The 26,889-nt window shown below is 36.9% G+C and overlaps 3 protein-coding genes across 5 annotated transcripts in view; 2 read left to right on the forward strand and 1 right to left on the reverse strand.

Moving 5' to 3' along the window:
- The first annotated feature begins 5,276 nt into the window (after positions 1 to 5,276).
- Positions 5,277 to 8,624, forward strand: LOC129742223 (uncharacterized). Its single transcript, XM_055734095.1, has one exon. It carries the CDS (start codon positions 5,277 to 5,279, stop codon positions 8,622 to 8,624), a length of 3,348 nt encoding a protein of 1,115 aa, XP_055590070.1.
- Positions 8,625 to 9,506: 882 nt separating this feature from the next.
- LOC129747347 (dynein regulatory complex subunit 3) lies at positions 9,507 to 12,763 on the reverse strand. Its single transcript, XM_055741502.1, has 6 exons — positions 12,468 to 12,763; positions 11,949 to 12,411; positions 10,687 to 10,896; positions 10,486 to 10,626; positions 9,865 to 10,422; positions 9,507 to 9,802 (listed from the first exon to the last, which is right to left on the reverse strand). The coding sequence occupies exons 1-6, from the start codon at positions 12,646 to 12,648 to the stop codon at positions 9,604 to 9,606; spliced, it is 1,752 nt and encodes a 583-aa protein (XP_055597477.1). The 5' UTR covers positions 12,649 to 12,763; the 3' UTR covers positions 9,507 to 9,603.
- Positions 12,764 to 19,955: 7,192 nt separating this feature from the next.
- The window catches only part of LOC129746622 (probable serine/threonine-protein kinase DDB_G0268078), a 59,754-nt gene continuing 52,820 nt past the window's right edge, over positions 19,956 to 26,889 (forward strand). For all 3 annotated transcript variants that reach the window (XM_055740391.1, XM_055740392.1, XM_055740393.1), the window contains exon 1: positions 19,956 to 20,599. The gene's annotated coding sequence lies outside the window, so the exon portion shown is untranslated. The remainder of the gene's footprint in view (positions 20,600 to 26,889) is intronic.

The raw sequence follows: 26,889 nt of genomic DNA on the forward strand, positions 1-26,889 counted from the left end.
GTTTCAAAATTTCCTCCAATTTATCGACATTTATCGCATTGAAAGCGTTTGATAAATCAACGCATATCATGGCAGTTAAAAGTTTATTTCTCTTATTCTGTTTCAACCAATTGATAACATAAGATACACAGGTGTTTGTTGAAGTGTGCTTACGAAAACCAAAGGAAGTTTCAGGCAAAATTTTGTGGTTGTCGAGAAAAATCTGCAGGCGCTCTAATACAGCTGAGTTTGCTATTTTGGTTATAGTAGGCACTAAAGAAATTGGTCGCTTACCTGCAACGGTGCTCTGGTCACGTCCAGGTTTCGGTATAGCAATGACTTTGATCACCTTCAAAGTTTCTTCCAGGGCTCCTTTTCTCCACATGTCGTTGATTAGGAATATTACTTTTTCAGTAACCGCGGGGTTCAGAAAAGCCAGTAACTCGTAGGAGAGGTTGTCTTCACCTGGAGCGGATGTTTTCTTCTTCGAAGCTAATATTCTGTACCAGGATGTTTTGTCTAGCAAACCTTCAGTTATTAAAGTGTGTGGTTCTTCATTCGGTAACCGATTGTCCTGTCCGAAGTGCGTGTCTAGAAATTCTTCTGCCATTACTTCATCTTCATATAGCAAACTGTTTTCTTTTTTATAAAATCTTTTTCCTGTCAAACGACCCACTTTCAGCCATAATTCTTTCGAACTCGTAAAAGGATTAACTTCGTTGGAAAAATCTTCAAACTTTTTGCGAATCTCCTCTCTTTTTCTTCTTTGGAAGATGGCTGCTTTCCGTTTGAAATTTAGGAGGTTATCTACTGAGGAAACTTGATTGAATTTTTTCCTAGCAGCTGTTTTATCTTTCCATGCCTCGTCGACCACTTCAGACCACCAGAACTTAGGAGTGTTTTTACATTTCATTCTGTTTTCCTTGTGTATCTTTTTCATTTTGGAAGAGAGTTCGGAGAGATTGTCAAAATCGAAATATTCTAAGGAGGACACTTCTTTACGGATTTGTTTTTTGTTAAAGAAATAAGTTTGCCTGAAATGTGCCTTGGTTTTCCATGAAATATCCAAGCACATGTGATGACTTCCTATTCCATAATCAAGCACACTCCAGTGAACCATATCAATCAAATTTGCAGAGCAAAGAGTTACATCGATAGCAGAAGAGCGTTTATTCAGTTGCAGAGGGACATATGTTTTACTACCAGTATTGGTTATCAAAAGATCACTGTTGTTTATTGCTTCCAAAAGTTTTTCTCCTCTTGCGTCGCATATTTCGTCTCCCCAGTTCGTGTGGTGAGCATTAAAATCACCACCGAGTATGATTTTGGAATTGTGCTCTAGGTTGGCAAAAATCGCTTGAACATCTGCCTCGAAATCTCTTATAGTGATCGAAGGACTAACATACACCGAACAAAGTACCAAATCTAGCTGAGTAATACGGATGCTCACGGTTTGCGTTAGCGAGGAGAGGGATGTGGGTGCCGGTAGTTTTGAATAGCTTAACGTATTTAGAAGCAAAATTCCTGCTCCACCATAATTGTCGTCTCGGGAATGAGGGACAAAGTGATAATTAGGAAAAGAGTATCTGTTCGTATTCTCGTCGTCTTCGTTAGTCCAAGTCTCCGATAGTACAGCTGCAGAGAAACCACCTCCAGACAAAACTCTTTGAATTTCCGCTTTATTTTTTTGATAGCTTTGCACGTTTGCTTGTAGTATTTTGAATTCAGTGTTAGTAGCCATTTCTGATAGTAAAAGCTTGTAAGTGTAGGAAGCGAAATAGTGAATCGAAAAAGTTTATCTTTTGTTAAGAACAACTGAATTAGCGAGGTTGAAATGTTTTTTGGTACAATCTTGAAATAACATTTTGACCTCTTCTCGAGGTCCCAAAAGACTAATGAATTCTGAATAAAAGGACATCATTCTTTCTTGGTAATTGCGATCCATATTCATTTTTGCTTGTCTTACCGCGTTTTCCCATTTTTCATCTTCCTGAACCTTGCTGGGATTGTTCAGCGCTGTTCCTCGGCTGCTACCTGCAACTGGTGCGATGATTTCCTCCCGCTCTTCGAAGGTAGATCTGGTACGGGAGTCCTCCAACCTGGCTCTTTTGACATGTTTGACAGCTTGATTTGGTTGATCCTTGTACACAGTAAACGAAAATTACCGAGTTCGGTAATTTATTTTACAGAAACAGTTCTGTAAATCGGAATTTTTCGGTAATTGAATAAACTGACGTCTATTTTTACAAATATTTGTTAATCCATATCTAGAATTAACGAAGCTCGTTTATCGATATGTAAACAAATCGTTTTGCAAACTATTTTCGGTAAAAAAACGCCGAAAACTGTAAAAAAACTGAAAACAGCATGCGTCGCTGTCAGAAACAAACAGCAATTTTTTTTCACTGTCTCACTCTCCCAGCCGTGATAAGTTAAACGCATCTCGCTTGCTCCAATCATTGCCTCTCTTGTCTCTAGTCTTGAGTTATTCATTTGCGCGGGCGAGATCAAGTAGCCATGATTTACAGTTGCGAGAAATTACTTGTGTAAAATTTTCAATTTTGAAAGTTTTCGAGTAGGTTTTGTTATTTAACGCCGTATTTGTTTTCTCCCTGGTGGTCCACCGGTGCGTTTCGTTTGTTTTTACGGGTATTTTTTTTTGTTTTTGCGCTAAAAACATCGGTCGAATTTCGAATGTCTGGCTCTTTTAGCTGGATTTGGTTGGTAATCGACTTCAACTCCGGTAGTTGTGGTAGGTAGTTTTGTTTTCTTCCACAAAGCAAACGAAAAATCCCCAAAATAAGAAGTTGAAGTGTGCGGAAACTCTCTGTTTTTCTTCATTGCGCATGAATTGTTTAAAATATCTTTTTCAGGACCTAACAGCTCCACAATCTCACCGATTCACCGCTAGCTGAAGGAATCAGATGGTCCGGAAGTGAAACGCAACGCATCATTTGTTTTGTGTGTTTTTGATGGATCCGGATGTCAAAAGTACTTATAAAATTAATAAAAATGACTCCAATTTTTAAAAACGATTATTGTATTAAACCAATTAAAGACTGACTTTCAACGAGGATATGATGATGAAGGCGCTTAAGGCACGGCATTCGATGTAAGATGCGAGTCGAAAAAGTTGTTTGATTTCAGAAGGCGCTTCATGTAAAAAAGTCGATTTGGCTGAGCCTCGAAATACCGATAAGTGTTTCCAAAAACGGCAAGTTCTGGAAGTTCCGCTAATGTTACTCAGCGCAGTGCGCGAGATAATTTGAGTCTCCAGAAGACGTTTCACTGATGGACTAATGGCCATCTGTGAAACATTTTCTGGAGATTCAAATTATCTCGCGAACTGCGTTGTGTAGCATTAGCGGAAAGTTCTGAACTTTTTACGGTTTTCGGTAATAATTACTGTTTTTTCGGTAAAAAATTACCGTTTTTTTCGGTAATAATTACCGTTTTTTCGGTAAATATTACCGAAATATTACGTCTTTTCGGTAAAAAAAATCCGGTTTTTAGGTACATTTTACAGATGTTTCGGTAATAATTTTAGGTATTTCGGTAATAATTTTAGGTATTTCGGTAATAATTTTAGTTATTTCGGTAATAATTAAATGTATCTCGGTAATAATTAAAGGTATCTCGGTCAACCCTACCGGTTGTTCGGAATATATTAACGACCTTTTATTGTTTTTCGGTTGAACATTACCGGCTTTTCGGTATTAATTACAGACATTCGGTTCAACAATACCGGTTATTCCGTAATTAAACGAGCTGTCACGTTGACAACTGTCGATATTTTGACAGATGAACTTAGACATGATCAGCCGAGTTTCGGTATTTTTCACCGAAAAGGGTCCGTAATATTTGACAGCTGTCACTTCTTAGCCATGAAAAAATTACCGAACAGTTTAACGAACTCCACATGTTAGGATTTCGGTAAAAAAATTACCGAACTCGGTAATTTTCGTTTACTGTGTACATTTTAACTGCTGCCTGGATTCCCTGTCGTTCTTCGTTGGTCCTTATCCAAGCCTCTCTCATGGGATCTTTTCGTGTGAGACCGTCTCGCGTTATATTGGCGAAACTCTCCATCGGGGTCGGGAACTCTTCCGCATTCAGTAGTGGGGCGTAAGGATTACGACTGGTTGCAAAAACCTGTTCCTTGGCTTCAGTGTACGTCCAGTTCCGCTTTGACATTAGTTTTTTAATGTCTTGTTGCCTCTTTCTTTCGGGACAGTTGTTGTCGAGGGATGAGTGCTGGTTGCTTCGGCAATGTGCGCATTTTTGTTGCTTTTGGCAGTTGGTAAAAAGTTCGTCCTCTTCGTGGCGTTCCGTGCAATTCTCGCATCGTCTAGCTCCTTTGCAGTTGGAGGATTTGTGTCCGAATCTCAGACACTGAGTACACAAAAAAATCGATGGTACGAACGGTCTGATTTTGGCTGAACAACAGAAAAGTTTCACAGACTCCGGTAATTGTTGCGCTCGAAAAGTAATACGCAGACGATTTGTAGGCTCTTTTTCCTTACCTCTGTTCATCCTAACGATACTCACGATGGGGACTTCACACTCTATATCTCCTTTGACTTCTTCCAGATCGATATCCGTTGGAATTCCTGCTAGAACACCTGTTATGCAGACTAGATGACTGGGAATGTATGCTTTATATTCCATTCCTGCTGCTTTAAACTGCTCAACCAGCTTGTTAGCCTTCACATAACTGCTCAGAAAAACGATGATCTTTTTTTGGCTTACATATTTCATATCAATTATGAAATTTCTGTACAAATCCATTTTCTTCAGGGTGTTCCCCAGGGCGAACTTATTTATTTTTCCGATTGTACTTTTGGCAGGTTCAAAATAAACACGGTAAGGAGCGGAGTCGGCAGCCGTATACCAAATTTCTTCAAAACTTTTTCCTGCAGCTGGTTGGTCATGGTTTTCTCCTGGGTTCCTTCCCATTTCCGGCGGATCAGGGGGATCCTGTCCGCCCGCCATCGTTATCGATAACCTCACTTCTTCACTGGCGTCCTTTCGTCTTTCTTTTTTGGTTCACAATCTCCACTCCGATTCCAAAAAACGAGAAAAAACACTTCGGCACTTTACTGGCACTGATTATATATTCGATACTTCCAAAAAAAACGTATATCCGGTTCAAATCGATTTCAAAAATTCGAAAAAAAGCATCCGATGCGCATACACGCTAAAACTCGAATCTTACTAAATATCACCTACAAGATACCAGAACGGTGAAAGCTTTGACACTTCCAAAGCAATCATTGCAATATGATTCACTGTCAACAATGTTCCGCCATCTAGAAGGCCTGCCAATCTCCAGCTATACTCATGCAGTGCCACGGATTTTGATTGGAGTGAATAATATTCGGTTAACTGTTCCACTTCGAGTCAAAGAAGGCAAGCTCAATGAACCAGTTGCTACCAAGACACGTCTTGGTTGGTGTGTATACGGGGGAACGGTCGGTTGTCTAGAAAAAGCAACGGTGAATCTTCATACATGCGTGTGCATAACCGATAGAACCCTTCATGACACGGTTAAAGATTACTTCGCATTGGAAGATACTGGTATTGCGACTTCAAAGGTTTTAGAATCAGCAAACGATATCCGGGCAAATAAGATTCTGGAAGAATCAACTATTCGTGTAGGCCAACGATTTCAGACAGGTTTATTATGGAAATACGATCTTGATCTAATAGAGTTTCCGGATAGTTTCCCTATGGCCATGAAACGGTTTGAATGTCTCGAAAGAAAGCTGGAAAAAGACCTGAAAATTAAACAAACAATTGAACAGCAAATTAAAGATTATTTAACGAAAGGATATGCTCGTCGAGCCACTAACGATGAACTTAAAAATAGCGATCCTCGGAAAGTATGGTACTTACCTTTGGGTGTAGTAGTAAATCCGAAAAAACCGGGAAAAGTACGCATGGTTTGGGATGCTTCCGCCATGGTAAACGGAGTTTCGTTAAATATAATGCTGTTGAAAGGACCTGATCAGCTAGTTGCATTGCCTAGAGTTCTTTTTCGATTCCGTCAATTCGCAATCGCAGTAACGGGAGATATAGCAGAAATGTATCACCAGATTCTCATCCGACCACAAGACCAACAATCTCAACGATTTCTTTGGCGATCCGACCCGAACAAAAATCTTGAAGTATTCATAATGCAGGTTGCGACGTTTGGATCTACGTGTTCTCCCGCATCCGCACAATACGTAAAAAACCGTAATGCCATGGAGTTTGCTGAGAAATATCCGAGAGCTGTAGAAGAGATTATAGACGGTCACTATGTAGACGACTATATGGGAAGCTTCGCCAGTAAAGAAGAAGCTAAAAAGGTCGCTGTTGAAATACGCGATGTTCACGCCCAAGGTGGTTTCAAAATACGAGACTGGAAGTCCAATTGTTCCGAAGTTATCGAAGTATTGGAGGAACAAACAACCAGCAATCCGTCGCGCGTTGGAATTAATTCGACGACTAGCGAGAAGGTGTTAGGCATGCAGTGGTTCTCAGGGGAAGATCTCCTAGCCTACTGTATCTCATTTCAACCAGATTTGCAGAAGCTTATTACTAACAGAAATAGACCTACAAAGCGCCAAGTGCTTAAATTTCTGATGAGTGTGTTTGATCCTCTGGGATTGTTAGCAGCGTTCGTGGTGCAAGGAAAAGTGTTGTTGCAAGATGTATGGCGTGCTGGAACAAAATGGGATGAAGAAATTGATGACCAAGGTTTTGCGAAATGGATACGATGGACTGACCAATTCCAATTGATAACGGATCTGAGGATTCCCAGGTGTTACTATCCCAGCGCTACCGATCTTCAGTACAAGTATTTAGAACTCCACATATTTGCTGACGCCAGTGAAGACGCTTATGCTGCAGTTGCCTTCTTTCGTATTCCTGTTTCTCATGATTCCTTCCAATGCTCCTTGGTTGCGGCTAAGACAAAAGTAGCTCCTCTGAAACACTGCTCCATCCCTCGTTTAGAACTGCAGGCGGCCGTTTTGGCGACTCGTTTAGCAACGTTCATCAAAGAAGGTCATACCTTGACAATTGACAAAATAGTATTCTGGTCAGACTCTAGCACAGTTTTGGCATGGATACGCTCTGATCATCGGCGGTATAAACAATTCGTTGCTTGTCGGGTTTCTGAGGTCTTAACGACAACTACGATCGCTGACTGGCGGTGGATATCGACCAAACTTAACGTAGCAGATCTAGCAACAAAATGGGGCCAAGGAGGCCAACTGAATTCAAACAGTCCCTGGTTTCAGGGCCCTGAATTCTTGAAATTGGATGAACAGCACTGGCCTAAACCGAAATCAATTTTAGCTACCAACGAAGAGATGAAACTTTGTGGAATACATCATGGTATTACTGTCCCAGTACCTATAATTGACCCTTTACGTTATTCGCGATGGACTAGGATGCTAAGAGTGACGGCGTACATTTTACGATACTTTAACAACGTTCAGAAGAAGAGGTCAAAGCTTAATAGTATTTATCTCACTCGAGATGAACTGCAGAACGCTGAAAATTATCTTTTTCGTTCCGTACAATGGGAGGCGTATCCAGAAGAAATGTCAGTGCTGCTGTCGACTACAAATGTTGGTGTAGAAAAGAATAGTCCACTGTACAAGTTATCCCCTTACGTAGATGAGCAAGGGGTGCTCAGAATGGACGGACGAATAGGAGCAGCTAAGAATGTAGAAGAAAGCACCAAGTTTCCAGTGATTCTGTGCAAGCAACATCCGATAACTGATCTTCTTATTAATCATTACCATAGCCAGTACCATCACGCAAACTTTGAGACCGTGGTGAACGAAATCAGGCAGTGTGTCTACATTCCACAGATTCGATCGCGCGTCAAGATCATAATAAATGGATGCCAATGGTGCAAAGTGTACAAAACCCGTCCCCAAGTTCCCAGAATGGCTCCGCTACCGGCAGCGAGATTATCATCATTCACTCGACCTTTCAGCTATGTTGGGCTGGATCTTTTCGGACCCGTTTCGGTCAAAGTTGGCAGAAGCAAAGTGAAGCGTTGGGTAGCCTTGTTCACGTGCTTAACTATACGTGCAGTACACGTGGAGGTGGTGTATAGCCTGGACACTCAATCTTGCATCATGAGTATCCGTCGTTTTGTCGCTCGACGTGGTTCCCCGCTTGAGTTCCATTCAGATAACGGTACAAATTTCCGTGGGGCAGACAACATACTACAAGAACAGATTAGAAACATCCAAGAAGGACTGGCGTCAACGTTTACTAACACTGTAACAAAATGGGTTTTTATTCCTCCTGGAACGCCACATATGGGAGGCTCCTGGGAGCGTATGGTACGCTCTGTAAAAACGGCGCTGCGATCAAGTATTGAAGCCGGACGAGCGCTGAATGACGAAGCTCTTTTGACCCTACTGGTTGAAGCTGAAAGCATAGTGAATTCAAGGCCGCTGACATATCTTCCATTAGAAGCTGAAGAGAAAGAGGCCATCACTCCAAATCATCTCTTACTTGGCAGTTCAACCGGCGTAAAACAACCCGGTATAGCACCGGTCGACGAAAGATTGGCTCTCAAGAACTCTTGGTATCAAATTCAACATCAGGCTGATGTCTTCTGGCGGCGTTGGAGCTGAATTGCAGCTTGAAGCTGTCGTAAAAACTGCTATCAGAAGTAGTGTCTGCATTCCTTTCGTTGCTCGGAACAAAAACAATGCATCATTTCATTGACAATTTTACTAAAACGCAGTCGAATTTACTATGCGCAGCCAAATTGAGCACATAGTAAAATAGCTATGCGTAAGGTATTATAAACAACAAAACATATTTGACTCAAAAATATGGTTGCCTGTTGTTCATTTAAACCACGGATTTAGTAATTTTACTATGCTTTTTTTTTGTGTGTAGTCAGTTATAAGAGGAAGCACATCTTACCTGCCGGCCACTTATGGGATTCGAACCCAAAAGTTTTCTTGCAGATACAGGGAATCGAATCCAGTACGCCTGGCATACCAACACCAGACTCGCGCCAGCCTATCCACTAGACCACATCGGCGCTCAATTTCATCAAATTCTCTCCATGTATTCAAAAGTTACTAATAAAACAAAGTGTTGCATTTTTTTTTCGAATATACTCCTTATATTGCCAGTTTGTTTACTGCATTGTTAAATGAGAATTTTGTTTTCCGATACAAATTTCCATTAAAAATTAAAACTCGTTGAGAAAGTTCAGAACTGAATGAATCGCTTTCGTAATTAACAATGCTTTTTTGGTAGTAAAAATATCTAGAAAATGTTATGGAAGCTTTTCCATGAAAATTTTGCAGCGGTTTAGTGTATTTACATGTTATGTTGTTTAATTTCACATAGCCACAGTAGGTCTGTGAAACTCAACACCACTGTTAGTATACAGAAACAATGAATGGGAAATTAGCCTGAGTTCTATATTCTTAACTTACTTTTCTAAATAGATAATACCCGTAAATGAGATAAATTTGTTTTTGGTTTATTTCTATCATTTTGACACTCGATAAGTTAAATTGTATTATTTTAAAAAATATATCCATCTTCAGCTTGCATGCCTTCACAGGTTGCGTAAAATAAATTGAAATTGAATCAGGTGTCAGAAAATTGGACTAAGGGTTCAGAAGGCTTCGCACGTTCTTGCTGATCATTGCTGGTGGTAATACTTCCAAGAGACTCCAAACCATGCTTTTGAAGTATATCTTCAAACAAACCATAAAACATCTTCCGGTGATGGTCTAGGAAATACGTTATCTCTAAAACTTTGGCACGGTTTCGTTGAATCTCTGAACTAGTTTATAAAAAAAATCATTCATTAGCGTTTGAAAAAGACCACAACCAAGAAACACTTACTTCTGCATTCCGTCACACAGTTCCCGCACCCAGTTCCGGCTTCGTCCAACCAGTCTATCCTCCCGTGAGTCTATAACGTGCATGTGGCTGTCGCGCATACCAGCGGCCAGATTGATGACCACATCTTTGTCTTCCAGCGCTTCCTTCAAACCTTCCGGGATGTTTTGTGAATGACCTGACGCAGCCTGAAAAGTTACATATTGCTGGACGATTCCGATCAACGTATCGCTGAAATTGTTTTCTGCCTCCCGCAGAAGTACAAATTGACCCTGCACTTGTTCGATGAATTCGTTGGTCATCTCTTTGATGGTATTCTCGAAGTTCGAGTTGCCTTCCTCAGTTCGCTCGAACAGCTGCATTTCGATCGTCATCAGCGAGTGCCAGGTGTCTTCGAACAGCGATTCGAACTCATCCTTGGCAACGTTTATCTCGTCCAAATTTAACGGCACTTCAGAAAATGAACATCTTGGCTGAATCGGTTTGAAACTAAGAGATGCAACAAAGTCTTTGATGTTCGAAGATAAACGTTCGAACACTTCAAGGAAGTTGTTGATTATGCTGAAAACAGAGAAGAACTGAATTTAAAAATTTCTTCAACAATTTAAGGGTACTCTTTCGTACTCTTGTCCTTGTTTCTGAGCTTTGAGTCTCTCGGCATTGATGCAGCTGTTATAGTGTTTGATTTCGCTCTGGCGACGTTCGTATTGTTCCAAACCAATCTTTAACATTTGTTGAGTGAAAGTGTATGCTTCCGTTTGGTACCTTTAAAAAATAAAAATGAATTACAACGCATGGAAAACCACGTCTTTTTAAGAAAATTACTCTGTCTTAAGTTCAAGCGCATCTTCTCCGATAGCCATTAGGGCACTTCCGTCCGGGTCATCCTCGAAAAGCGAATCGAACAGTTGGTGGGCGTTGAGATATTCGACAAAACTGCTGGACAGGTAAATTTCGTCCGCCTTTTCCCGCGCAGTACGTTCCCTTTCCTGAATTTCGTTCTTTTCCTGCTCAAAGATGTCCTGCAATTCGCGGCTGAAATTTGACAAATAGTTTAAATCTGATTGAAACAATCTTAATTTGGAACCTAACCAGGATCTCAATTTCTAAACTTCAATCCTAAATTCCCCGTTTTGAGGTCTCAATTATCAAACTTCAATTTCAATTCTCAATGCGCAGTTCCCAAACCTCGATCCCAGTCCATAACTTTCTATTCTGATTTCTAATTTCTTAATTTTCAGATCCCATTATTCAATACTAAATTCCCAAATCTCAGCTTTCAATTGTAATAATGCTCAATTGTCATACCTCAATTTTTAATTATCAATATAATGAACTCTCAACTCTTAATTTTCAATTCTGAAATGGCCGTTCTGAACGCCCTGAGTAAATTTGGAAACACGGAAATTGAATTTTGATCTTGAGCTTGCTATCAACTTCGGTTCACCTGCAGGTCGGCCTGGCCAATGGCATAATAGTTGCACTTCGTGATTAGTTCGAGAAATTCAACATTGCATAATGAATCAAATGACAGATTGCTGGTGCAGTCTCTGATCTAATTGTGCAGTTTTAAGAATCTCAATCTTAAACATGAACCAGTAACGACGCTGACCAAGTTCGTGGAGTCGATTGAGGAAAAGTAAGTGCAGCACATGTGATGATTTGTTTGACGGAAATCGGATGTACACCCTCCACAAATCTCACTCTGAGTTTGGAAACACATAAATAGAATCTCGAGAAATTCTGAGATTGCAGGTGTAAATCCTGCACAGTGCAATCAGAAATTTTTCGACATCTTCCAAATGAAAGTTTTTTCGTTTTCTTTAACTACTCTGACAATCTAGCCTTTTCTAATAGAAACAATTCTTAATTCTGAATTATCTTTAGAAACGTTTTGATTCTCAATTCCTCTTTCTCAAATATTAACATCCCAAATACTGAAATTAAAACTATGCAAATATAAAATCTAATTTCTGAATTTCAAATGGATTAATAATATAATAACTCAATTTGTACTGCGTTTTATCTCAAAATTGAATGTGGAAAACTTCATGTTTTTTTTTCAAAAAAATGAAAATTTCGCTCACCTGAATGTCGTTTTTCCATTTTCCCGTTCTTCAGGAGTAATCAGAACATACTGATAGTACTTCAGCTGGGGTAAAACGCATGCCACATACAGTCTGAGTGGTTTGCTCTCATCCAATGCAATCGGATTATCAGCCATATTCAGTGATCGGAGCTCTTTCAAGAATCGCAGCCGTTCGATACCCTCGAAGGTGTTAATTGCATTCTTTCCGGCGCTAAAAATCACCAAATTCTCCAAACGATCCAGATTCTCCAACTTCGTTATTCGGTTACCATGAAACGACAGTTTTCTCAACAGAACTAATTGGTCCAGGTTCTCAATTTTCTCAATAAAATTGAACGATAGATTCAATTCTTTGAGTTTGACTAGCCGATGCAGGTTTTCAATCACGTCAATTTTATTGAAAGCTAACGAAAGCACTTCCAGATTGTTGAGCACCCAAAGGTGATCGATTTTGAGAATATCTGTAGAAAGGTTTTAATTGAAAATGGAATTTTATTCAGTACTAATTGTCACTTACTTTGAAACTCCAGTCTGATAACCGTGATTTGATCCAAGCAGATCTCATTCATCCGTGCCAATCGGCCGGCTTCGCCTTTGTATCCTTGCTCGATGATTGATTTTGTTAGCATTTCATTGCTGATGACTCCCGGTTCCTGTTCCCGGTGGATGGCACTCTCGGCGGCCAACTTCTTGGACATTTTGGGGCACTTTCACCGGTAGGCCAACGTTCCTGAAATGAAAGAAGTATTCCGGCAAACACAAATGTCCACTCGTTTGTTTGCTGGTTGCATAGATGCATAACGTTTACAATCAATTCGTCGTCAAGGGCAACTGTTCTGACCTGCTAAACAGAGGGACGGTTATGCATGAATGGATCTTCGTTTTATGGAATAAATTAACAACAACGGGAGGGCAGCTGAACGTGGATAGGCTTAAAAATCGGGATGTTACGGTAGGGTTGATACAAGTTCATTTGAAGAGCGGTGTGGATATTGTTCAGAAATACTGGTTAAAGCTGAACATTTTACCATATATGTAGTAGGTAAAATTAGTTTGGTGTAACAATAGGATGTGCTTTATAACAGAACTTAATAAAAATTCCTTTCAAGATGTTTACATAACTGTTATAAAACCTTTATAAAACTATTCTTAAAAGAGTTCTAGAGAACCTTTTTGATAGGTATTTTTTGAAATTTCAAACAACCAATGCTGCCTCATTGTGTAGTAAAAACAATTTGTTTATGTCAAATGGAGTTGTTTTGAAAAGCGGTCGAAATAGTCGTAAACTTCAATAGGTTTCACTAGTAAAATTTGACATTTTCCAACAAAAAAAAAGCTAAAAAAAAACTCTGAAAATTTAAGATTGCAAAAATCACTTTTAAAAGTGTACACCAAATTTGAAAGCTATCAAATTGTGGATAGTCAATGTGGAAATAAAAAATGATCCATTCAAGCGTGTACTATCGTCACAAAAGTCATCGATCGCAACACAGGCACATCAAATTTTTCAATGACCAAATCTTATTCATTATGAAGAAAGTTTTATTTGCTACAATTTTTTCTACAGATAATTGGTTGACATCTAGATTGATAACAGTTCAGAAAAATCCGGAGAAGTTAATTCACGTCCCGGTAGAATGTATCATTTGATATTTTTGGAGATTCCAGTTACGAGATACAGTTGAGGGACTGAGTAATGCCAGTGATCAATTCTTTATACTCTTCCATACATGTGTTTCACTTATAAGAGTTATAAGTGAACATAGGTATATAATTGGCAATCAACTAGATTTAAATTCGTTGATTAAAAAATTAACCATCCTATGCCCTAAGGTATCTAATTATTTTATTAATAAGCTACATTATTTATTTGAATTTAAATTTAATAGGCGAGAGTGAGGAATCGTGCGCCATGGGGAAGATACCCTTCATAACTCGGATGTGTGTTGAAATAAAAATCTCAATCCAACTGTCATCGTTATCGCTTGGCGTAAACATATAATTCAAATAATTCTATATGATGTTTAGTTGTGAACGCGTGATATGCTTCTTTAATTAAAGTAGCAAAAAAAAAATCTTACAAATTTAACAAGCACCCGCAATCCCGCATCGCTGGGAAATCTAAAGTTCATAATAAAAATATGCTCATATGCTTATGGTCTTTATTTGGTCTTGCCCTTTCACATGCAAAATGATTTTTTCATGATATATCAATAAGTCACTCAAACGCAACCAATTTGCAAAGCATAGCTTGTAGGGAACCATGAGCCACATGAGGTGGGGTATCGTGGGCCACTTATATTTTGGTGTTTTTATACACATTCATAACTTAAAATACATTATTTTTTATTTATGAAGCAAGGTTCCGAAATCACAGAAAAATTTGAAGTTTCACAGAATTTTGAGCAAATTTTCATCACAGAACACAGAATTTTGAAATTTTCACAGATTTCACAGAATTTTTAATTTTTGAATGGATTTTAGAAATTATATTTTTTTCGAAAAGTATCAAATTTAGATTTCCAACCTTGAATTAGAAAAGTAAGATATGATTGGTAATGGTAATTGATTTTGCCCAACTAAATTGTGAAAAATACTCAACTTATCATGAATTTTCTATGAAATTCAAAAATAATCTATGATCTATGAAATTCAAAAATAATAAAAAAGTTATGGAGCAAAGAAAAAAAGTGGCCCACGATATCCCACTCTCCTACTTATACCTGCCATCAAGAAAAATGCTCCTTGAAGAAAAAGCCATGCGTTATGTAAAGTAGCTTCATCAATTATTAGGATCATTCTTCAGCTGCTGGAAATGATTTATTTTGTTCACAGAAATCACAATACTTAATAATAGTATTAAAGAATTCGTTGTTTGATAATGGGATTGTTTTCTCTGCGTTGAACTGTTTTGGATTTTTGTGTACAATGATATCTGACCATTGACCAAGAATAAAGCGCCTTTACTCGCTTTTGGAAAAAAATGGAAAATATTAATGTTATACCTTTCGAGGTCTGTTTAGGGCTCGGAAGGTTTGGAAAAAAATATCTTTGTTTTGTTTTTCGATTAAAGAATTTGCGGTAAATCGCAGCAATCGGCCCAAACTACAATTATTGTCAATTATAGTCATCGTTTATTTTTAACAAGCCAGTTTTTTGAGATAAATATTGCAGAATAAATACCTACCTATAATAGTAAACGACGATTTTATCGAAAACTTCACGAAAAATTCTTTAATGTGGTGCTTCTGACCGCATTGCACGTCAAGCATCTGAGCTTAAGTAAAAAAAAACTACTCCGTGATTCTTCATTTTTCCCCTCCCAAAAACACAATTTTACAAATAGTTTTCCATTTCGATCACTCGGGATTCCTAATGATTTTTTCCGTTAAGTTACTTAAATATCACTTGAAAATTTAAAACAACGTGTTGACCACTTTTCTATCGCAACAGAAACAATTTATTCTCCAAACCGAATCAATAAAATTTGAAAATTTATCACTTAAGGGGGGGGGGGGGGGGTTAGGGTCTAACACTTTCAAAAAATCGATTTTTTTATTTTTTTATTTTCTTATTGTAAAACATTTCAAGAATGTTGTGTTAAATTTTCAAGTCAATTGAAGCAAAACTGTAGAAGTTATAGGCATTTATCTCCTACTATCTAACACTGCAAAGAAGCAAGATCAGAAACTTCAAACGCGTTTTTCTCGAAAGCACGTTTTTAAAGTCCGTGGACATCGTCATTTGAAAACTACTTAACCGATTCTTTTCAAATTTGGAACATATTTTCTCCATATAAAATACCAGACCCCAACGTTTTTCTTTTTCTGTTTTTTTTTTACTTTGGGGAGATTTTAAAGATAAAAAATGGCGGATTTTTTCGTGAAAAATCGTAGTTTTTACTTCAAACAGCCACAAATATGTCATAAAAAATTTAAGTCAAATAAAAACGTTGGAGTCCAGAAAAAACATCTATTAAAAATATTTTGCTCTGATTTTTTCACTTCAGATGATTCTGTGCTGAGATACAGTGTCCACCGTAAATCCTGTTTTCTAAAAGGCATCCTTGAAAGTGCTCCGTCTCCGGTTCATTTTTCAATATTTTTCTACGAAAGAAATACTAAATGTTCTTTTAACAATGCTTTGTATAATGCAAAAAATTGAATACATTTGTTTGAACGATAGCTCTAGAAAAAAATCGTGCAAATGGTGTTTTTTTTTACCCGTTAGACCCTACACCCCCCCCCACCCCCCTTAAGATTGGATAAAACAACCGTTCACCATCGGGATTCCGGTCATCGGATAGCAGTTTTGCTAGCAGTTATCAACGATTAAAAACCGCCAACTCCAAAATGAAATTAATCCCGGTAACACACAACATTAAATTATGAAAAGTACAAATTTTTAAATTGAAATGAAATATGTTTTGTACTCAAAATGTAGAGTTTTTATTGCACTTTAAAGGAAAAATAATAAATTATTATCTCTTTCATTGAAAATTGGATTTCGTGCAATGTTTTGCGGTCACCGTTATCCGTACAAAGGTTTACTGAAAAGACGTTAGCGTGAAGAACTCCGACAGATATTAAACTGATTTGACAGGTCGCACAATTGCCCGAAATTTTTCGATAGTGCGGAATTGAGGGCCCGATACCACTGTAGTACCTCTTTGCTGTAGTGGCAGCTTGCTAAATCTGGCGAAAACTTTACTGGTCGTTTGTGTGATCTAATGTACGGAAAAAACATTTTTCAGGCACTCCTCTTTGTAAATTTCGGAGTCTTGTTCTTGTTTTTCACAAAAACTGGGGTTTTTCGTCCGCATCTGCAAATACCTTGCAAGATCAAACACTTTCTTGCAAACTTATCGGCAAAAATGAATTTGAACTTGGCGGGGAAATATTTAACCCCGACCAGTAGTTTTGTAAAATTTTTGGCCAGGAAGCTGCCCAAAATCCATCTTCATGTACGTTTCGTCATCCATGGGCATGCATCCGCCGTACTTCGTTAGAACCTTGTTGTATAACTTCCAAGCACGTCCTTTGGCTACTACATTCGGCTTCAATGTTCGTATTGGTTGCTTACTGGCCCGATAGGATCGTATTCCTTCGTGCAGACGAATCCTTCTGACGGTGCACCGGTCGGCATTGAATTTCCTGGAAATGTGATAGTCCGACTGTCCTGGGTTTACCTTGATCGTTTTCAACACCTTAAAGGTGCAGTTTCCAATCCTTAGTTCCATTATGACGCTTGGTATCAACCTGCCGATCGAGAGTATGCATCTTGCGGAAACGTTTAAGAACGCTGCACACGGTCGATTTGACCGTTTTCAACGATTTCGCGATTTTTGAACCCGACCATGTCGGATTTTTGACGTGGGTGTCCAAAATTAATTTTCGTCTCGCGGATTCTATCACGTTCTATTTTCAGCACTGATAGAGGAAACAAAGTAGGGGAGATGAGGGCATAATAGCCACCTCAAGGAAAACGCTTATTTAACCATAGAAAATAGCTATAATATGGAGGTTACATTATTGTTTCGTGTTCAGACACTTGAAAAGCCTATTCCCTAACGGGCTGAAACATGATAAACTAGATGAAAACGTTCAAAAATGCATTTTAAAAAATTTTGCCAAAAGCTGAAAACCAGCCACTGTAGGGGCATAATGAGAACCCTTCCTGAGGCAGTATGAGCACCATTAATCAGGGCAAGATGTGCGTTTTCTGCCGGGGAATCTAGCAGCGAATTCAACTCGATGAAGTCAGGTGAGTCGTAGATTCATCAAACAAAGCAATAACAAAATAATCTAGGTCTGTTTGTAGAATACAAACAATTCACGCACTCTCATACATTATGTGCTTTGTTTGGAGGATGATGCTCCTAGCCGTATAATGTAACAATAAAAAAATCGATCATGAATTGTAAATGGAAAAAAATCACCTCGAACAGAAATCTTTTTTTTTGTTTCGATTATAGTCGTCTTACCATCTTTATGGCATTTGCGACTTTATCAACGTTGCAGTTGGCGGATCGTTATTGTTCGATGTTTGCTCTTGGGCTCGAACTCGCGGACATCGGCTCAGGAAGCAACTGACTTGCCAACTGAGCTATATCACAAGCCACTGAACAGAAATCGAACTCTAGTCTTTTGATTACCTCTCCGACACCTTACCAATAGGCTAAATCGTCGGATGAAAACTAGTCAAGGTGTGGCTCTATAAATCAATTTTAATTCGCTGCTAGAACGGCAGAAAATGCTCATTATGCCTCGATAATATGGTGCTCTATATGCCCCTAGTCAACAAATTTAAGTAAAAACGTGTTTTAAAATTGATAAAAGTGAAAAATCAAAAATTTTATGATGGTAAAAATTGAGAAACAATGTGTACATCATGTTGCAGTGCGTACATTATAGATCAATGTGATTTTTAGATCATAAGAGCTTATTTCGTGATACTCAAAAATTATAATATTATCGTTACTTGAGAACATAGCCGTTTTTTTTTAAATATCTCTGTAAAGATGATAAGGATATTCCTGTTTTTTTGTGAAAATTAATGCTTAGGAAGTAAGAAACAAATCCTCATAAAAATTTATTTAAGAAAATACGTACTTTCGTAGAAAAGAGTAGTGCTCATTATGCCCTGGGTGCTCGTTACGCCCTCATCTCCCCTACTATCAAAACTTTCCAGATCCGAAAACTAAGAGCGCTATGGTATAATAAACAGTGCGTCCAGATTTTAGATGATCCATGCTTTACTTCCCCTTTACTAATAACGAGTAAATTCTGATTTAAGTCAATAAAAAAATTACTTTTAAACGACATATTTTTGATTGAGCAATCAATTATTATATTATAAATATGTATTATGACACAAAAGGCTGCCAACCACTCTGCTGGATAAGTGATTAAATTCAAAAATTCATCTTATTTTTGAGAATATTTCTTCTCATAACGTTTTTTTTTTAAATATACATACCTTGATCAAGACAAACTATTGAAACTGGAGTAAGACTAATATAATTATCTCAGAACTCCGTATAAAATTTCCGAACTTAAGATTTGAATTAAGGAGAATTATTAGAATTTCAGGCACTATGATTTAGTACAATTAAGTGTTGGATTATTTAAAACCGGTTTTTTTTTCGTGAATATATTGTGATTTTTATCTGTTTAGAAGCTTCTTTTTCGAAATCTGTGTAAGGATAGCAGTGACGATTGTGTTAAAAAATCAGCAGAAGAAAAGAAGCACTCAAATCCCGAAAAATCATCCATAAGCACTTGCTGGATTATCAAACAACAGTGACTGGAAGGTGCAGGGATTATCATCATTAGTGCAACAGGACCATCAAATAGAAATCAACCCACGCTGCCTCCTTCCCTCATCGCCTATCAATGGACTTTGGTGAGATTGTTTCATTTTATTTTGATTATATTTAAACATATTTTGTCAATCCTATTTGCCATGTAGGATTCTCACTAAAACATCCCTTCCATTCCTTTCTGAAACAGCTTTATGGGTCGTATGAGTTCTCTGCACCTAAAGAGTTATTTTTGCTGCTTCAGATAATCCCTTCTATGATTACATTGACTTGTCACGGTGTGCATCATGGTACCACACTGATCTTCAAGAGCAGCACTTGGAATGAATATTGAATCCAGATACTCATTTTGGCATCTTGCGTTGCTCTTGATTATCAGTTGTACCTCGTGTATCAGCCAATGCAAGATGTGTGTAGTCACCCTATGCTATGCTATGCTATGCTATGCTTAAGTGTTGGATTATTTAAAACCTGTTATTACGGGTATGAAAACTTAAAATAGTCGAATTCTAACCGAAATCAACCGAAAGGATTAGGACCAATGCAAGTTCTCAAAATCAGTGGTACTAGAATGGGTACAAGGAAATGGAAACATGCTCAATGCGCATGTCCTCACCAGGACACTTCCAAGTTCCCCCAAAGTTCCAAACAGTTTAGTGGTCCAATTGTGTCATCATTCTCGATCTGATCAGACGTGTTGCGGTGGTCGTTTTTAAGCGTGGTATAAAATTTGTTTTTAAAATAATTCACAAGACTAATTCAAAAGTTACAATGAACTGTTGTTGAATCTGTTGAACTCTGAATATTTAAAATTCAGAAAACCATAACAGCACACAAAATATCAACCGAATAAACGTCGAAATAATAATAAATGAACCGAAAAGTAGGTTGCTGGGGCAACCGATAAACATAACATGGCCCAGGACATCGTGGCCAACTGCGTTTCCCATGTTGAGTTGATCCGTGTCGTATTTTTGTAGGTGCGATTGCCAGTAGGCCAGCTACATACCTAGCTTAATCGGTCGGTCTGGTTTGACAGTGCTACTTACCGACTTCATACATAGTAACATTCGGTCCCATTCATTAGCCGTGGGGTCAGTGAAGTGGACGCCGTGTAGCCATTTCGGCTGTTTATGAATTATTGCGATAAGGAAATGGAGCAATAAAATCAATGATTAGTGTAAACGCGAAGCAATGAAATCGTTCGCCATGAACCTACCGATATTTATTTGCTTAAAGTGCACGGTTGTGAGAGTGGTTGTTTAAGAAAAATATCGAAAGCTAGCAAATTTGGATTGTGGAAGCATTAAGCGACTGTTCGAAACCTGGTAAGAATGAACAAACTAGAAAAAATCTTTATAGTTATAAGTTTAAACTGTATCTAGTGTAAAGTTTTCGATTTAATTACAATTTGTTTTCTTCAGAAGAATGCAAATTTATGCAAAAGTTTCATGAGTTCAAGGGTAGTACTACCAAAACTCGGTAGGCTGAGCTATTAGATATTGCAGTGTCTTAGTCGAAACTTATCACCTTTGATCAAAACTGTGATCTCAAAACCTACAAAAAGGATAATGGAGAACCCACCCTATAAAAAAGTAACGCGAAAAAAAAACCTGAAACAATTCTTTATGGATTAGTCAGGGTAGGTAGTTTGTTGCTCACGGCACTAACTGTGTAGAATGAGCTTGCCAAAACGGAATCGAGGGAAAATATTTTGATTGAGCTACTAAGCAAATAAAAATGTTGAATCCAGGCGAATGGAACAACGAGGTCATGAGTGTGGCGTTTTTCCGTTTGCCCTGTGAACCGCAAGTTGTACAGCATTTTCGACTCAACTCTAACCAAAACACGCTGATGGAAGGAAAGTCACTTATTGACGCTGTTGAGGGTATGGGTAATGTTTCGTTCTTACATTGATTTTCGATTGAAAGTGACTAAGGTTTTTTTTACCACCACGCATGGTAGCCTCATTGCTGTCTTCTTATTGGGAAAACTTCCGTTCAATAGGAAAAGTTACTTGAAGATTGTACCGAATCGTTGAATAAGCGTTTTCAGTTTATGTTGCCTAATTACCCTAAAACTACCAGTAAAAAGGTTGTTAGTTGTTGGAAGGAATGATTTTCAGGCTCCATGTAAAGTTCACATTTGAAAAAGGGAACATTTTAGGTACATACTATAGTCCAATTGTATGAACATTAGACCGCTGCAAGCTTTGTATGGAAACTTCAATTTTTTTAATTTTTACACCTCCCATAACTTTTTTTGATTGTTTTTGCTGCCAGAAATAGCAATAAATTTTTATTAAGGGATCCATCCAGTCCTGAATTAGCGCAACGAGTTTCAATTTTGTATGGAAATTTGTATGGGAAAACAAATTTTATCATTCAAAAATCGCTACAGATTTTCTGAAAGTTCCAAAAAATATAACTTTGGATGAAAAATGTTCCTTGATTCTTGCAGTACATTTTATGTGAACAAAGCACAAACTTAAATTGTACCTCAGAAAAGATATTCAATGTAATATAAAATTTTTGTTTTCGAAATTTATTTTTTAATTATATCGTGTTTGACTGCTCGTTTGAAAGCTGCGTAACAGTAGGATGGAAATAAAAAATCTCAAAAATCTGCTTTGCGTTGCCAGAGAATTTATTGATTAATATAACCTTTGCCATAACATTTCATGAAATTATTAACAGCTCTAGCAAGCAAAGTCTGCCATTTTTGAATACTTTTTGAATACAATGGATTCAGATTTTTTATTTTGAAATGGTTATACAGTAATACCTCGATATAAAGCAACCTCTTTTTAAAGCAACCTCGATATAACGTAACCCAATATAAAGCAACTTTTGCCTCTATATTACGTAACTTTTAAAAATGTTTCTAATTTGAATAAATATGTTAAATTTCAATACTTTTTTGTCATAAAAATATAATAATGTTGTTTCTGTGCCATGCGGTATATTCTCAGAGGCATAAAAAGCAAATGAGCGCAAGCGTTGAAAATGTAACTTCAGTACTTTCAGTATTGTGATAGTCGCTTTTGTGCTTTTGAAAATCCAGCCTAGATCATGTATCTCCATTTCAAAACTTAATGACTATATTTGCACCTACAGATAAGTTGCTTAAGCTGAAGTGAGGTTAGGGCATGTAATTTTTTATTCAAATAAGTTTTTATGATTGCTGACAGTTTATCAATCATTGTACAGTAGACCGCTGCAAGCTTTGTATGGAAATTTCAAATTTTTAAATTTTTACACCTCCCATAACTTTTTTTGTTGTTTTGCTGCCAGAAATAGCAATAAAAAATTCTGAAAGCGATCCATCCAGTCCTGAATTAGCGCAACGAGTTTTAAGTTTGTATGGAAATTTGTATGGGAAAACAAAATTTTTCATTCAAATATCGCCAGAGATGTTCTGAAAGTTCCAAAAAATATAACTTTGAATGAAAAATATTCCTTGATTCTTGCAGTACATGTCATGTGAACAAAGCACAAACCTATCTTGTTCCCCAGAAAAGTTATTCAATGTTTTATAAAATTTTTCTTTTCAAAATTCATTTTTATAATTATATCATTTTTGACTGGTTTGAAAGCTGTGTAACAGTTAGATGGAAATAAAAAAAACTCAAAAACTGCTTCGCATTGCAAGAGAATTTATTGACTACCTAATAAAGCTCATGCAAAAACATTTCATGCAATTATAAACAGCTCTAGCAAGCAAAGTCTGCCATTTTTGAATACTTTTCAATGAATTCAGATTTTTTATTTTGAAATGGTTATAACTTTTTTCATGAAATACTTAGCTGCTTGTCATGTTAGCGAAAATTGGAGCTTAAAAATAGTCAAAACTAAAAATTTAAGACCTTCAAGCTTATTTGAATTTTCTGGATGATACAATGTGCAAAAATTTCTTCTTCCATACAAAATTGAAACGCGTTGCGCTAACTCAGGTATCAACCAAACCATCTCAAATTTAACACTGATGCTTGGTGACCCCAAAGGCAGCGAAAAAACATATGGGAGCAAAAAGTCATTTTTTGCAGCGGTCTACTGTACAGACTTCTGTGCCATCGCGAATGCACGATATCACTTGCTATGAAAATAACGAAAATAACAAAGAAACATTACTGATGTATCTGAGCCGTTTTGAATATATGTACACCCTCTTTGGGAATTTTGTTTGGTTTTAGTCGCCTATCATATCAGAATGTCATTATTTGGTGCCATTTATCACAATTATTAAACGTCAAGGAATGCATTAAATTAATAGATAAAAAACAAAACTGTCTGTAGATGCCGCTTTTGTGCATAGCAGGAGCGATTAGAGCATGGAACCCAAGATTTTTAATGGTAAAAAGTATTAAATCCGTACAAACAGAATTAAGAATCAACTTTTTCACATTTACGATCACTATCGATGCTGCAAAGGACCATTTTGAGTAGTGTTTCGATATAACGTAACTTCGATATAAAGCAACGAAAAAAAAAAATTCGTTGCTTTATATCGAGGTATTACTGTAACTTTTTTCATGAAAGTCTTAGCTGCTTGTCATGTGAGCAAAAAAGCAAGCCTAAGAATAGTCAAAACCAAAAATTAAATTTCTTTTTCCATACAAATTTCCATACAAAATTGAAACGCGTTGCGCTAACTCAGGAATCAACCAAATCATCTCAAATTTTACACTGATGCTTGGTGACCCAAAAGGCATCGAAAAAACATATGGGAGCAAAAAGTCATTTTTTGCAGCGGTCTAATGGACATATGTATACAGTACGCGACAAAATAAAATACTCACTTGTTACACTATTCCTCTGCTTAGAAAATTGTTCCGACTTCTTATTTCAAATTTCAATAGAATCCATATATTCGTAAACTTCAAGCTAAAAACCACTAGAAAGGTTGTTTTTCTAAGCAAAACTGTTTGGAAATACGCTCAAATGAACTAGAAGATCAATTAGGAAGCCACAAGCACAAAACCGTAGCCTTTCGGCACGCTAAAAGAAGTAAGCGAAAATCTACAATCAGAAATAACTGTTGAATTCCTCGAGAAGTGGCTAAACACTACTTTAACCAATTCGAATTTTTATCCCAATTTATTTTTAAAATGCTTGTTTTACAGTCTGCTGTATAATGACATGATTTCATTATTTTTTAACCGAAGGTTTCTCGTCAGCATTCGTCTATACTCAAGTTCGTTTTGAAGACCTAAGAGCTCAAATTTACATTGGTGGCCTAAGATTACGTATATCTAGAGTTTCATGAGTTTTTCAACGCCTTTTTGGCGATTTTGAGGTGTTTTCTGCGTTAATATTCTCAAAATCCAGGTACAAGTTCAATATAGGTGAATAATTTAAGAAAGTGCAGATGTATGTATGTATGTATGTATGTATGTATCCACCTTGGGTTTGCAGCAGCGCCGCGGTTATGGCCAAGAAAATAACCCACGCGTCCATCTTGGCTACCACGCAACACCGTCATAACCCCTCAATGAGACTTTTAAGGGGAATGGAATCGTAAGCAGAGTCACTTACGGTATCCAGGGTTGTAAGGGAATAGTCTCGAGAAACTATAACAATATAGTTGACTAGCCAAGATAGCATGCAAATTATAATCCCGCCCCCAAGGCTTCCGAAAAAAGAGTGCATCCTTATTTTACAAAAAGTAATCAAATACGATCTTTTTCACAACCATGCCAAATTCCCTTGACATAAATTGAAAAACGTCCGGTATTCGAAACGTGTAACCAGCACATACAGCTACCCGCTCCTTTTGTAAAATAAGGTTACCCTGATGCCCCTACCCTAGTTGTTAAGATTTGTAATAATGGTAATATGAATAATTGAGCAATATAATATAATGAAATACAATATATGTTATGTAATATGATATAATAACATAATATAATGTAACACGATACACTACAATATAATATGATAATGTAATTGATAAAATATATGTATTAAATAATGTTTTTTGATATATGATGCTGGAAACCTGTTATATGATAATTAACCAAATTAAAAAGTGTTGGTTTACAAATATGTTAAAGAAAATAATACAAAGGAATGATATTGAATGTATTTAAAACTATGATCTGATGATAAGTTAGAATGAAGAGTATCGAATCGGTGAGATTATGTTTGAATAACAAATATTTAAAGCTGCTGTACAGATAATGGAATTATTAATGATTTAGAAGAATCGTGAAGATGATGCTGCTGAAATATTTAGAAAATGAAGAATTAATTCACAATCTTATCTTTAATTGGAAATAAATAACTGGGTTTATATTATGCAAAGGATGGATAACAGCAGTTTAAATAATTAAATTAAACCTGAAATATAAAAATATTTAAAAAAAAAATTTTATATTGATGTATTATATTAAGCTTATTTTATTATATCAAGCTTATTCTTTCTTCCACAGCATACCTCCCATTTTGGTTACCTACAACGTCAACTTCTTGAAAGGGAAGTGTTTTTGAGAGATTTTTATTTCTGCTTTCTCACAAAATATAATAATTAAAAGTTTGCGTCGTATAAAATCATATTAATCTTATTTCTGGTTATCAATTTCCAAAGTATAATAAGATGGTTATATGACTGGATAGTCTGAAACAACAATGATAAATTTAAATTAGAGAATTAGAGAAAAAAAAACATTTGGTGCTGATACTGAAGCATTTAATTGAGCTACATATCGATACTTGTAAATTTGGTCGATCTAAAAATAAAAGAAGTATTTTATTCAAATAATGATGATTGTATTTTAAAGGTTTCACGACTTATTTTCTAAACTTTTGAAATGGCTGAAAATGAATTTAAAAATTCCGGATTCGAAAACTGAAAATAACAAAAGGTATGATTAACAATTTAATGCTAGATTAATACAATACATAAAATTCGAAATAATATAATCTTAAATAATATACACTGAGGTTTTTTTTTACGCGGTATTTGGTCCCGCGTAAAAAAAAACCCGCGTAAAAAAAAACCGCGTTAATTCGAAAATCCGCGTAAAAAAAAACCGCGTTAATTCGAAAATCCGCGTAAAAAAAAACCGCGTTAATTCGAAAATCCGCGTAAAAAAAAACCTCGTTAATTCGAAAATCCACGTAAAAAAATCCATTTTAATTAAAAAGTTCAAACAAAACAGCACGTTACTAAAAAAACGCGTAAGAACCATGATTATTTAAAAATTTGCGTACAATGATAGTTTATTTTTAAGATAAAAAACAAAATCAATTAGATTAATAGAATAGTAGGGTCTCAGGTCTCATGTTCCATGTCTCAGGTCTTAGGTTTCATGTCTCAGGTCTCATGTCTCATGTCTCATGTCTCAGGTCTCAGGTCTCATGTCTCAGGTCACATGTCTCATGTCTCATGTCTCAGGTCTCATGTCTCATGTCTCATGGCTCATGTCACATGTCTCAGGTCTCATGTCTCATGTCTCAGGTCACATGTCTCATGTCTCAGGTTTCAGGTCTCAGGTCTCATGTCTCATGTCTCATGTCTCAGGTCTCATGTCTCATGTCTCATGTCTCAGGTCTCAGGTCTCATGTCTCATGTCTCAGGTCTCAGGTCTCATGTCTCATGTCTCAGGTTTCAGGTCTCA

Source organism: Uranotaenia lowii, chromosome 2, assembly GCF_029784155.1.
Source record: "Uranotaenia lowii strain MFRU-FL chromosome 2, ASM2978415v1, whole genome shotgun sequence".
Lineage (NCBI taxonomy): Eukaryota > Metazoa > Arthropoda > Insecta > Diptera > Culicidae > Uranotaenia > Uranotaenia lowii.